Source organism: Artemia franciscana, chromosome 10 (genome assembly GCF_032884065.1).
Source record: "Artemia franciscana chromosome 10, ASM3288406v1, whole genome shotgun sequence".
Lineage (NCBI taxonomy): Eukaryota > Metazoa > Arthropoda > Branchiopoda > Anostraca > Artemiidae > Artemia > Artemia franciscana.
Window position 1 is genome coordinate 43,427,250 of NC_088872.1, and position 12,588 is coordinate 43,439,837.

A 12,588-nucleotide genomic window follows, 5' to 3' on the forward strand; every position below is an offset into this window, starting at 1 on the left:
AGTAGTAATTAATCTTTTTCATTAGTGAGAGACAGTTTGGTAACACTGCTTATTAATCTTTTCTCCATCAGTACAAGACGATTAGAGGTTTGAGATTATAATTTATTGTATCGATTTTCATGGTATAATAGTTTCAGTGTTATTTCCTCAATCGATTGACGGCTCTTCTTTGTCGAACAGGAAACCTCTACACCGCGGGTTGCTGGGGAAATTTGTCCTTACAACATTGGTTGCAAAGATCTTCTGTAAACTTTTTATCACCTATGTCAAATAAGTAAGTAAAAAAATTTAAATACAGCATTAATGAGTAGTCATTTATTTTTACCCGCCTTCCCCCACCCCCAAAGAAAAAAGGATTTTGTAACAAAAAAGTTGATGCTCAAGAGCATAAGTCAGTAATTTCACTCGTTCTTTACTTGATGAATATTGCTAAGATTCTAATGCCTTACCTATATCACATAGACTTCGTTACTGTCTCCTCAGACATGTCAATATCGTGGTTTTCTACATTTTGACGTGGTAGCTAGGTACCACAATATCCTAAATATACGGGCTATCTAATTACGATTTTTCATCGCTCTATACATCGATGTTTCCACGGAGAGATTAGATACCGTCAGATATTCTTATTCTTGAAACTAAGTTTATTGCGTAGAATATTTTTTGTGGCATGTTGACATTCGTTTATTTTTCTAATAGTGTTGTTATTAGGTTGTTACATATGAATATGCCTTCACTAACAGATTCCAAATATTATTTTGCAATGAAGAGTTAGAGACGGTATTGAAAGGATGAAAAATGATAAAGCCCCCAATGCTGATAGCGTTGTAAATGAGTGTTCGAAATATGGTGGCTATGACGGGAAGTTAGAGACGGAATACTAAAGATTATGGACATGAGTTTTGATAAAGGAGAAGTACCTGAACCCTTTGTTAGAAAGGTGATAAGCTTATATGTGAAAAAGAGTATACTCTATTAGACTAAGAGATAGAGAAGAACAATGTCGCTTTAGGAATGGTAGAGAATGCAATGACTAAATGTCTACCCTTAAATAAATAGTTGAGAAGTGTCGTAATCGTTAGGTCCTTTTAGCCCACAGTTTTTAGATTATGAACAGGCATTGGATTCAGCTGATAGAAAAGCTTTAGTGGAGGTCCTATCCTTATACGGTATACCAGGTACATAGGCCTACGTTAAAGTGACTAGCATTATATACGAAGGTATATAATAGGTAAACCCAAGGTTAGAAATAAAAGGTCTTTACTCCAAATCAGGAATGTTGCGAAAAAAAAAAAAATCCAGATCAGGACCACAGAATCAATTACAGAATTATGGGTAAGGCAAGAGGAGCGTAAGTGGTTACTATAAAGAAAAAAAGTCGATTTTTGGCTTTTGATTCATCTGTCTGTTTTACGTTTAAAGCTTTATGTTAATATTGACTGAACTAAAGAGGTGCAAGAAAGGACAACCAATCCCCCTCACTTCCTTGGGTAAGTAATAATAATAAGAATGATTTGTTTATCATCCACACGATACATAAAGTAAATATGGCAGAGTAAGAAAAAATAAAAAATCACAAAGATAAAAACAGATAAACACACAAAATCAACGAGGCAACGGATAAGAAGGTGGTGAGGGGATAGCCGCGTATAAGCTGTACTGGAGAGTTTTCTGTGTGGAATCTCCAACTTTAAAGTTGTACCAGGAACTGAACATTTGCTAACAAGAAACCGGTTTTTTGTCCGAGATGAAAGATACGGGAGAAGTTTGCAAAATTTGAAATAATTTATCCGGATTCTTTTTAACTTACCTTTCTTAAGAAGGGGGAAAAGACCTGAAGCATAAAGTACAGAATAATTCCAGAAGGTAGAATAAAGTTTGGCCAGTGCACGTCTATTATACTTCCCTCTGTTTGCAACAATCTTTGCATAGCCAATCTGGATCTTTTTTCTTATATTACAAACAGTACGCTGACGCAAGTTCGAAAGATTGTTAGTAATAGAGATATCAAGCCAACGGATACAATCAACAAGAGGAATAGTGAAGTTATTACAGTGAAGGTGAATAGCAGTAGTACAGTTATGGTGAAGAAACTCATATTTATCCATAGTAAATGGAAGGCCAACATCGGAAAAAGCATCAGAAACTGTAGAGACCATTTAGAAAGACCTTTTTTGGAATGGCAAATCAGAAGCAAGTCGTCAGCATGCGCAAGATTAGAAAAATCCGCAAGAACAGATTAGAACAATCCGCAAGAAATCATAGCCGGCACACTAGAAATACAAATCTTAAAAGGTGTAGGGGACAGAACACAACCCTGCCTAACTCCTCTACGTACCCTTATAATAGTGTCTGGTGCAGATTTTAAGTGAAGAAAAGAATTTGAATACCAAAACCTAAGAAGCATTATAAATAAGAGATTGGCCCGAGAGATTCTCGGGTACGCTTGCAGTACATAGACACATTTGAAAAAGAAGCTGAAGGGGAGATATAAGGAGGTGCAGTCAATCGGCAAATTTATTTTAGAAATACCATCCTTATCTATTGAATTAGATTTTCACAGCAACAACTTTTCACAGCATCAATTACGGAAGAAAAAGATATGGGCATTATAGGGCGTTGCGAAAGCGTTGTACTGAAGAGGGGAATAAGAAGGCGAGTATATACAGAATGCACTGAATAGTTAATCACCGAAAAAAAAACGAAGAATGATGTTTGTTACAAGTTGAAGGTGGAAGGCAGCTACTTGTCATAGTATCATCATTTAACTTGTCAGAATTGACCACTTTTCACCGATAATCCATACCGCGGTAGCCTGCCGACCGCAGATAACGTTTATATTGGGTTTTAGTTTTACGTTTGAGATTAGTCACACACCCAAAACTTGGCCGACCGCATTCATTCCACATCTGGAGCCATAGTTTCGCTTCATTTTCTATCGACTCTAAACAAGGGTCTATTGACGCCCATGCAACCCTTCTAGCGATTCTTGAAAGGAATAAAAAGGCAAAAAGTAACCTCTACTTTTGTACCATTGATATTTCAAAGGCTTTTGACTCCATTTTTTACTCCTAAGCAATTCTGTCTCTCTTTAAAAGTGGAGCTAATCCATTTGTTTGCATTTGCCTGTGGCAGTGGTATCAGAACTCCTCAATCCGAATTCGTTGGCAAGGTACTATTTGTAATCGTATTCGTGTGCGCCGGGGTGTTGAGCAAGGTTCTGTTCTTAGTCCGGCAATATTTAATAACTCTATTAGAGAAGTTACTCGACAGATTCTACCATACTTAACTGAGCCATATATTGACGCAAGTCACTTGTCTTATGCCGATGACATTCTTCTCTTGGCTGACAGTCTTGGGGCACTCCAAAACGCTGTTGATGTTGTTTGCTCCGGACTGAAAGAAATCGGTCTTTCAGTTGCTCTTTCCAAAACAGAGTTTCTTGTCTTTGAACTGGAAATCGCCTCCAATGATACAAGCCAAGTTGGTCCCGCCACAATTTCATTTTCCAGTTCATTTAGGTATTTAGGTCTTCCATTTGGAACTTCAATTAGATCCACTAGACAGCTTATAATTGCTTCTTTGAAAGAGAAACTAAGAAAATCTTATGGTCTTCTCGCCAGGGTAAAGGGCCAGTTTGATAAGAGAACCCTTGAACGGCTATGTAATGCGTTTTTTGAACCGCATGTGTTGTTTTTGACACTAGTTTGGAAATTTTTCTCTGCATCTGATAAAAAAGCAAATCCAATTGCTGTTTTTTAGGCTCTGCGAATATTTTCTTAGTATCCCCATTTGGACTCGTAATAACTACATTTCGCAACGGTACGTTGTTTTTTTTAGATTTGTCAAAAAATGGACGAACTGTCACGTAGATTTGCTGACCGCTGAAACAGAATTATCGATTTCCCACTGACTTGCCTTCTATCAAGTGCCTAGAGTCGCTAGCTGTGAAAACCTGTGATGTTTAATCCATGTACTAGAGCATGAAAAAGACAATGGATAAAGGGTTGATCCAGTTATATGTATGTAATGTGCAGAAGAGAGCGGGAGTGAGTTTGAAGAGCCGTATAGGTACTGGCCGGCCTATAGGCCTTAAACTGCTGGGGACAGGCAGCTCAAGTAGCCGCACTTCCCACAACACTTCATCAGAATTATGTAATTTCATAAGGAGAACCCATTGGTAACTGAATGGAGGATATTTTATTTTTAGTAAAAAAGTGTTTTAAAGTGTTTGAAGTTGTCAAGAATTGTACGTGCTCTTTTTTTCTGTGTCCTTCTTGTTTTTCTTTTCATTTTTTTATGCTCCTCTTTACTGCATTTGTGTTGTATGCAGTGGGTAACAATAAATTATTTTTATTATTATTGACCGAATAGGTTTTTAGTTTTTTTTTCGAACACGTTGCCGAGGTACGGCAGATTCTTCTGCCTTTTCGTACACATCACAAGTTTGTTATAATAACAGTCAACATCGGCTTTACTATTCGTAGGTACCTGACGCTGAAGAAGATGGTATGGAACACGTATGGAAGAAAGAAGAGCTGTCAAAGTAGAGATGTAATGCGGTACATTTGCTTTGCTCCAGTTTCTTTTTCCAAACCTCTTCCATTTTTCTCTCGAACTGTTGGTTTTCGATGGATCAATATCCATTGTAAATACGCTGAAATTTGCATGTGGTCATTATCTTGCTCATTAACATGAACAGTAGCAGAAGAAAAGATAATACCAGGCGAGCAAATAATATGATCAATATCACTTTTACTTCCAGAGTAATGAACATATAAAAATTTGTGGGATTCGGGCACGACGAGGTACGATGGTAGACACTCAAAAAGCGAATCACTTCTCAGAGAAGATCGATTAGTATCAGTATCAGGGTCACCAATTATTATACAGTGTAGAGAGAAGGAGATAAGAGTTTATAAATACGGTACTGCCGACACGCACAGCCAAGAAAAATCCGTCGGAGTAGAAAAGTACTGGGGAGGGTCGATGAATGTTACGTTTAAAGACACAGGCTAGTCTACCGGAATGGCGACCGCCAGTAACGTTTGCTGGACTCATGAACGCGATATGATGCTGACTTTTACGCAAAACTTGAAGCAGTGAGAAGATGCTCCTGGAGACATGCCAAATCGTAGGAACCTATATACCAATTACGAGGGAAGTGTAGGTCTCCTACCTATTCCCCGCAGTTTAAGGGATATACCAATCCCGGCGGGTACTACGGCCCTTGCGACAGAAACCTCCCCTCTTCTGCTGGCTTGTTGGTAAAATAAACGATTCAGATGATTCAATAACAATAACTCTATAATTCTTTTTAAAAGTTCTTAATGCACAAATAGTTCTTTTGACAATCCTCTTACATAGGTCAGGGTTACACATTACTATTAACCTTAACCAATCATTACGAAATCTTGGATTATAATAAACTAGTTTTCATTAGAAAAGATTTATAGCCGAGTGTTGAAATTGTTCACAATTCTTGAGCTAAAAAGGGCTCACTGAATTAATAAGTTCATAAAATATCCAATTTAAGCCAGGTGTGTTTACTTTGAACTCTGAAAATAGCTGAAATTGATGAAGCTGTTAGGGACTGCATCATCCTTTACTTTTTGCCAAGCACGTGGGTGGTATTTGAAAAAACAAAACATTCCTTAACGTTCATTTGCTTTTCGTCTTCTTTTATAGGTCGTTGAAGGTTATGGCCAGACAGAATGTGTAGCTCCCGCAACACTGACAATTCAAGGTGACGCCAAGCCAGAGCATGTTGGTCCTCCCCTTCCATGCTGTGCCATAAAGCTTGTTGATGTTCCTGATATGGAATATTACGCAGTCGCTGGACAAGGTGAAATTTGTGTCAAAGGAACGAACGTCTTTATGGGGTACTTTAAAGAGCCTGCGAAAACCAAAGAAGTTTTGGATGAGGATGGATGGCTTCATACTGGAGATGTTGGAACATGGCTGCCGGTATTCTTTCATCTTCTTTTTTTTGGGTTGCTATCAGCAATGCTTACTTCCTTCTTTCGTATTTTTTTTTGTGCCTGCGGTATTTTTTGTGTGCCTAAATCCACCAGCTTACTCGAACTGACTTGTGACTACGATGGTAAGGTTTATAGATTTTTGATAATTTGTTCAGGTGATCTTGGATTACGTGGAAATGGTGTGAGGGATTGTAATCATGTTCATCATAGTCTTAATAAACATGCAAAGAGCATACTAAATTGAAATAAATCAAATCATGGGGACATAGAAGGGAAACTAAATACTCATGCTTCATATTACCGATTGCAGCTTTTTCTAGAGCAGAGCAGAGGATGTTACTGAAGATACTATGAAGGTAGGTGATGAAATGGTAGAAGAAACAAGCATGTTTCTTTTTTTTAAGTAATCAGGGGATGGAGACTCCAAACAAAAGGGAAGAAGTAAAGTAGCGAAATACCTTGGTGTTGTTGCACAGCTTAGGAATGTCTGGGAAATTGAAAACGATCACAGTAAGATTGAAACTCTGGTAATTTGATGCTACAGTGATTAGTGTAGCTAGTTCTGTCATAGAGGAATAGATACTCTTGGATCCTATTGTACCTCCAAGGGCGTTTAGGGAATTCAAGAAGTGCTGCCGGTCACTTCTGGAGCTCCACGGTTGCTATTGAAGAACGACGGTGGTAAGTAGGAAAGGCTGGCACTTCATGGTTCCAAGATATCTCCATTTCCTTTGCTTCTAGTTATCAGAGGCTGGGATGTCTTTTGCCGCATGTTGGCATTTGCTAATTTCTATGTCCAATGGATGTTTTGGATGCGTCTTAAGTATATGTTTTTTCTTTTCCAGTTGTTGGCCTAAAAGCCATGTTTCTGAGCCATGACTGAGCGGGGAGAGATCGTTGCTATTAAAGAATCTCAACTTTAGTTTCAGAAAGCACTTCCGGCTTTTTCATATCTTTGCTAGCTTTCTAAAAAAAGGCATTAGCCTGTCCAATACTGATCTTGACTTCCTGTTGACACGACTCAGTGTTGTATATGGTGCTCTCCGAATATTTGAACTTCATGGTCTGTCCGACCGTCTGGTTATCACACTGTAGATCTAACGGAATCCAGTGTTTGCCATACTTATTGTTTCATTGGCATTGGTCTAGGCGGAAAGGTTCATCAGGGTCTCTGACTTGGTTAAGGTATTGCCGGAGCTTTAACTTGCAGGGCTGTAGGAGAATATCGTCAGTGAAATCCAGTTTTTCAAGTTTCTTGTCCTATGGCGGCATTTCTTGACTACCGCTAGTGCGGTGAATATATCCTATATAACTATGATAAAAAGCAATGGTGGTAACACGAAAACCTGCTTTATTTCCGTCATGATGCCGATGTGTAGGGTTTTTCAGTCGGTGGTTTTCACAGAGCACAGCTTTGTTTCACAAGCATTCTTTGTAGAAAGCTTGATTAATTCGAACACTTTTTTCGGGGACACCATGATATCTGATCACTTTCCATTTTTCTTGAACAGTTCTAATGGTAAATATAAGATTGCCACACGACCTGTTGGGCCAAAAACCATATTGTGATCTTCCAGTGCTGGTTCTATTCTGTTAGGAGGACAGTCACCAGGAGTTTGTTGGGTATTGATATAAGGCTGATACCTTTCCAGTGTATGCACATACCTTTCCAGTTTTGCGAGGGTGCTTCTAGTCCAGTCTTTAGGGATTTCTTCTCTTTTTGGAATTGTTGCAAAATTGCTGTCTATGCCGAAATGCATGCAGATACAGAACATTTAAGCATCTAGGCCCAGGTCTTATCTTTTGCTCAGCACCTCCCACACCTCAGCTTTTTTGACGTTTTTGCCTTTGTTCTTCCCAGCAGATTCGGCTTCAATATTTATCATAAGGTCTAGGAATTGCGTGTTTGGTATACATGTAGGGTTAATGCATGGCAGTCGATTTAGAAGTTTGTTGAAGCAAGTTTCCCAAACATCATTTAGTATGTCAGGCTCATTATGAGCCGTGCTGTACCATCTCTGATAGATCCCACTGTCTGTGGGATCCAGGAAATGCTTTCCCACTGTCTGGCTATTAATTTGGAATGCAGATATTACGTGAATTTTGGTAATGGGGTAACAAACATGAAGACACCCTATTGATTTGCACTCGGGGTGACTCAAAATTTTTTAGTTGTAGCCCCAATTTGATTTTAAATTCTTGGACTCTTTATGTCATCAGAATCCCATTTTGTCTGAAAAGCGTTTCGAGAAATAATCCTATCCAAATCTACAAATACTTCAACTTTACCTTAGAAATGCATGAGAGTTAATAGTACGATGAAGCAAAGAGTTGGAAATTCAGGAAAAACGCTATTCTCAAAACTGCTCAAAATATTAACAAAAAAATTATTTACCAAAAACTTTTAATTTTAGAATAGGTGGACATAATAACATCACGATTATTCCGAACCTAAACTAGTTTAGTTAATACGTTAAATTATATGGTCTGTGTAATTATATGCAGTTTTCAATTCGCTGGACTGAAGACTCTTGAGTCCTCAACTGTTTTTCATCTTCCCATAAGCATTTTATACGTGCTGTTTCATGTCATCGAAAGTCGTTGGCACATTAGCGCTTCCTGCATAAGCAATGTAACTCTAGAGTCTCATTTTTTATTCCTAAATACGTTCACAAATTAACCTGGCCAAAGGTGCCTTAGACAATAAAAAAGAGGCATAGTTGAACTAAGTTCATTATTTTGGGGTTTGCCCGTTCCATCAATATTTTTTTTTGGGGGGACCGGGGGATAATAAGAAATGTGGAAATTTATTTGAGATTTTTGAATAAAAAGTGTCCAGAAAATTTTGAAAAATTAGGGGGTAGGGGGAAGGCCCCATGGGCACGTTTATTTTTAGGGAGCGAGTGTCTTAGTTAGTTACCCGTATTATTTAGTATATACGAATTCTCTAGAACAGTTTAGTGTCTGAAAGAAAATAATTTTTAATTTTTCATATAGGTCTTGTTCAATTGTTGCTAAATCCTAATTCAAGAAGGGAGTGGTAGGTCCTACTTAATCCAGGTGTGTCTAATCTTGAGATGGTTATATTATTATCCATTATAAAGTCGTTTCGCATATATTTTGTCAGGTTTCCACATTTTTGGGATGGAATTTAGGAATCCATAGTCCCATCCCCTGGCTATGGTATTGGTTCCAGATCCCCCTGTGTAAGAGGATGTTTTGGGTTTTTGTTCGTCTTCTGAATTCAATTGTATGTTGCAATATCCTGGTTTTTGTGTATAATAAGCTGCTATAAATAGGAGTGACTATACAGAAACGCTTCTTATCCGAATATCATCCTTTCAAAAAGTTTTTAAAGTTGTTGACAATTTGCTTTGTTCCACTCAAAACATCACTTCCTGTGTAATCCTTATAACTTAATGTCTCGACTTCTTATTTCTTTTTCTCGTCGTGTTTGTGTCAGCCTTTTCTCATTTTAATGGCTTCTTCCCTTCAGGATTTTGCTTCTAAAGCTTAGATAAGATGTAGGAATGTGAAGATTTATAGAGCTTTAGTTCTACAATATCTGGTAAGAGATCCTTACAAGTTAGAAAATTAGTTATTTTCGGAAATAAAAATGAGAGATAATTTTATTATTAGATCTGGTTACTGCTCTGAGGATGGTAATTTATTGTGCATGGCTTAGCCCTTCATTTTGTTTCATAAATCAGTTTAAATTGTTTTTGTTCATTTGCTTTATTAATTTCGTGAGGAATGTTGTGGCGTCGAGTTCTATAACATATGAGGGCTTATATCATATGCGGATATGAGATATCATATGAGGGCTATTCAAAAAAAAAACTTAGACTAAAGAAAACAGAGGGATCCTTATTAGGCGCATATACATTTGCTCATAATGGTGCACCGACTAATTGATTCCTCTTCCTAAATTTTCCTGTCTGAAACTTCAACTACATTGTTTTAGCTTAGGGATGGGAGTATTGGGGTGCTCTTTCTTTTTTTTTGGGCCCGATCGTATTCCAATCAGTTTGCATCCAGGTGTGGTAGTGAAATGCTCTTTTGTTTTCCATTTGTGTGCATAAATGCAGTCTATGGGACGATGATATTCCAAGCTCTTCTAAAATATCGTTCAGAAATCTTTGGTAATGTTCTTCAAAAAAAATTATCACAGGGAATGGAGGGGGTTAAACGTTCGGCTGTTGGATCTTCCCTAAGTGAGGAAAATCTCAGACTCAAACGAAGCTGCCAACTGCAGCCCTCCCACCTCTGACCCAAAGCAAAAGCGTTTCTGTTTTCAGGTGGCAAATTTGTATGACTCGAGTCTGCATTTACGACAAGTAAAGTAAACAAAGAATACACTTGAAGGGGAATAGAATTGACGCAGAATTTTCTTTTCTTAGGACTAATAACCACAGTGAAATGAAGCTATATTCAAAGCTGATAAAGAATGACAAGTGGGGAAGAACCAATCTGGGTTACCTGAGAAACTGTTATAAAACATATATGCTTTTTGTCCTTTTGGAAAGCAATTTCTGGTATGCAGCTATATAAAACCTTGGAAAGGATTCTTATCGGTTGGAAAATCCTTAATTTTTGGAAAGAAAAATTGGCACAATTTTGAAATTAGACCTACTTGTTATTTTTGTGATAATAATGGGTGGCCGCTCCGACATCTTGAATGTACCGTTTTTCAGTCCTCGTAATGACAATAAAGAAGCCTTTACTCTAGAAAGAAAACCTAGATTTTGCCTTGGCGAAAACTACGGCCTAACGCCCCGAATCTTAAAAATTGAAGATTACTGGGTCATCCCCAAGGAATATCTCGACATTATTCAAATAACACCGCTTGTTTTGCTTTTTTTTTCTTTCAAACAGTTAGTGGTAACGAACCGTAAGTAAGGAGCGACTCGACTCAATACTAACCGAAACTCTAAAAAACGGAATTGTGATATCAGAAGATGGACTTAAAGGATCAGCATATTATGCTGATCCCAAATATATATAGTTCATCAGTTTTAGTGTTATCCATCAAAAGTTACGAGCCTGAAAGATGCCTGATTTTTTAAACAGGATGAAAACACCCCCTAGAAGTCAAGGAATCTTAATGGAAATGACACCATCAGATTCAGCGTATCACTGTAGAAGTTTCAACATCCTATATACACAAATGTATAATTTTTACATTTTTTGCTAGAAGAAAAAATCACTGATGCGTGTTTATTTGTTTTTTTTTTTTTAATGTCTTTCCCAGGGGTGATCGTGTCGAACCATTTATCCTAGAAGATCGGGAGAGGGTGCGTTCCAAAGGAAATTTAAAGTTCTAGTGCCCTTTTTAAGTGACCAAAAAGATTGGAGGACAACTAGCCCCCCTCCAACGCCCCTTTTTCCCCAAAGTTACCCGATCAAAATGTTGAGATAACCATTTTGTTCATTATAATTGAAAGATCCAACAATTATGTCTTAGGAATAAAACGACCCCCTACAGTCTATGGGGTGAGGCCTTAAGGTTATGAAATTTGCCCATTGTTTAAGTATACTATTTGCTGTTGGAAAGTATACAGACTGAGGTGGGGGCGAGGGTGAGATTTTGTGCTTGGGGTGGGTTTCCATGGGGATAATTTTTCTTAGGGAGGAAAATTTTCCGGGGTGAATTTTCCAGAATTTTTTTTTACAATGGGGAGATTTGACAGAATTCCTATATGAAGTTCTTTTTAAATGTCTTAGTTTCGCTTTGCCAACTCAATTTCGCATGTGGAGATGTTCGGAGGAATTATCCGGGGGCTATTTTAAGCGTGTTTATTTCTGGGAAAAAAATTTCACGGAAGGAGGGATTTCCGGAATGGTCGCGAAAACGATTAGAAAGTAAAGTTTTTTTCATGAAAGTATGCTAGGGAGATTTTTTTAGGCTCAATCATCCGCAAAAAAATCTAGGGTGGAGGGATTCTCAGTGACGATGGAACTGTCTGAAGGGAAATTTTACTGAGAAGGAGAGGATGTATTTTACGTTGAAGAAAATTTCCACAGAAGAATTTTCTGAGTGGGGGGGGATATTTCATGGATGGGAAGCCAAATCTATCGGCATTATTTGAAAAAACGATCAGAAATTAAATATAAAAAAACAAGTTATTTTAACGGAAAGTAGGGAGCAACATTAAAACTAAAAACAAACAGAAATTACCACGTGTATGAAGGGGTTGTCCCACCCGTCAATACCTTGCTCTTTCCGCTACAGTTTGACTATTTGTCTCATTTTTTCAGAATGGATCCTGAAATACAAGGGCCGTTTAATTAGAATAGGAAGCTTTTTTAAAATTGCTAAAAGCTTTAGCTTAAAGAGCATGATATTGAGGGGGGAGCAACCCCTTCATATACGGAATAATTTCTGTTCGCTTTGATTTTTAATGTTGCTCCATAGTTTCCGTTTAAAAACTTGTTTTTTTTTTAAGAAATAGCCAAGTTAATATAGTGTCGTATTATTTACCATCATTTGACTGTCTTTTTAAATTTTCTGTCATTTTTTGGAAGCAATGGGATTCAGAGGGCCAATAAAAAAGGGCATTTTTTAGCTCTATCATAGCTAAAAAACGGTTTTGTTTAAGGTGAATTT

The 12,588-nt window shown here is 37.7% G+C and overlaps 1 protein-coding gene across 4 annotated transcripts in view; it reads left to right on the top strand.

Moving 5' to 3' along the window:
• LOC136032219 (long-chain-fatty-acid--CoA ligase 1-like) overlaps positions 1–12,588 on the top strand; it is a 139,715-nt gene that overhangs the window by 88,849 nt on the left and 38,278 nt on the right. For all 4 annotated transcript variants that reach the window (XM_065712432.1, XM_065712433.1, XM_065712434.1 and 1 more), the window contains one exon: positions 5,689–5,967. In XM_065712432.1, the coding sequence (XP_065568504.1) occupies positions 5,689–5,967 (279 nt within the window). The remainder of the gene's footprint in view (positions 1–5,688; positions 5,968–12,588) is intronic.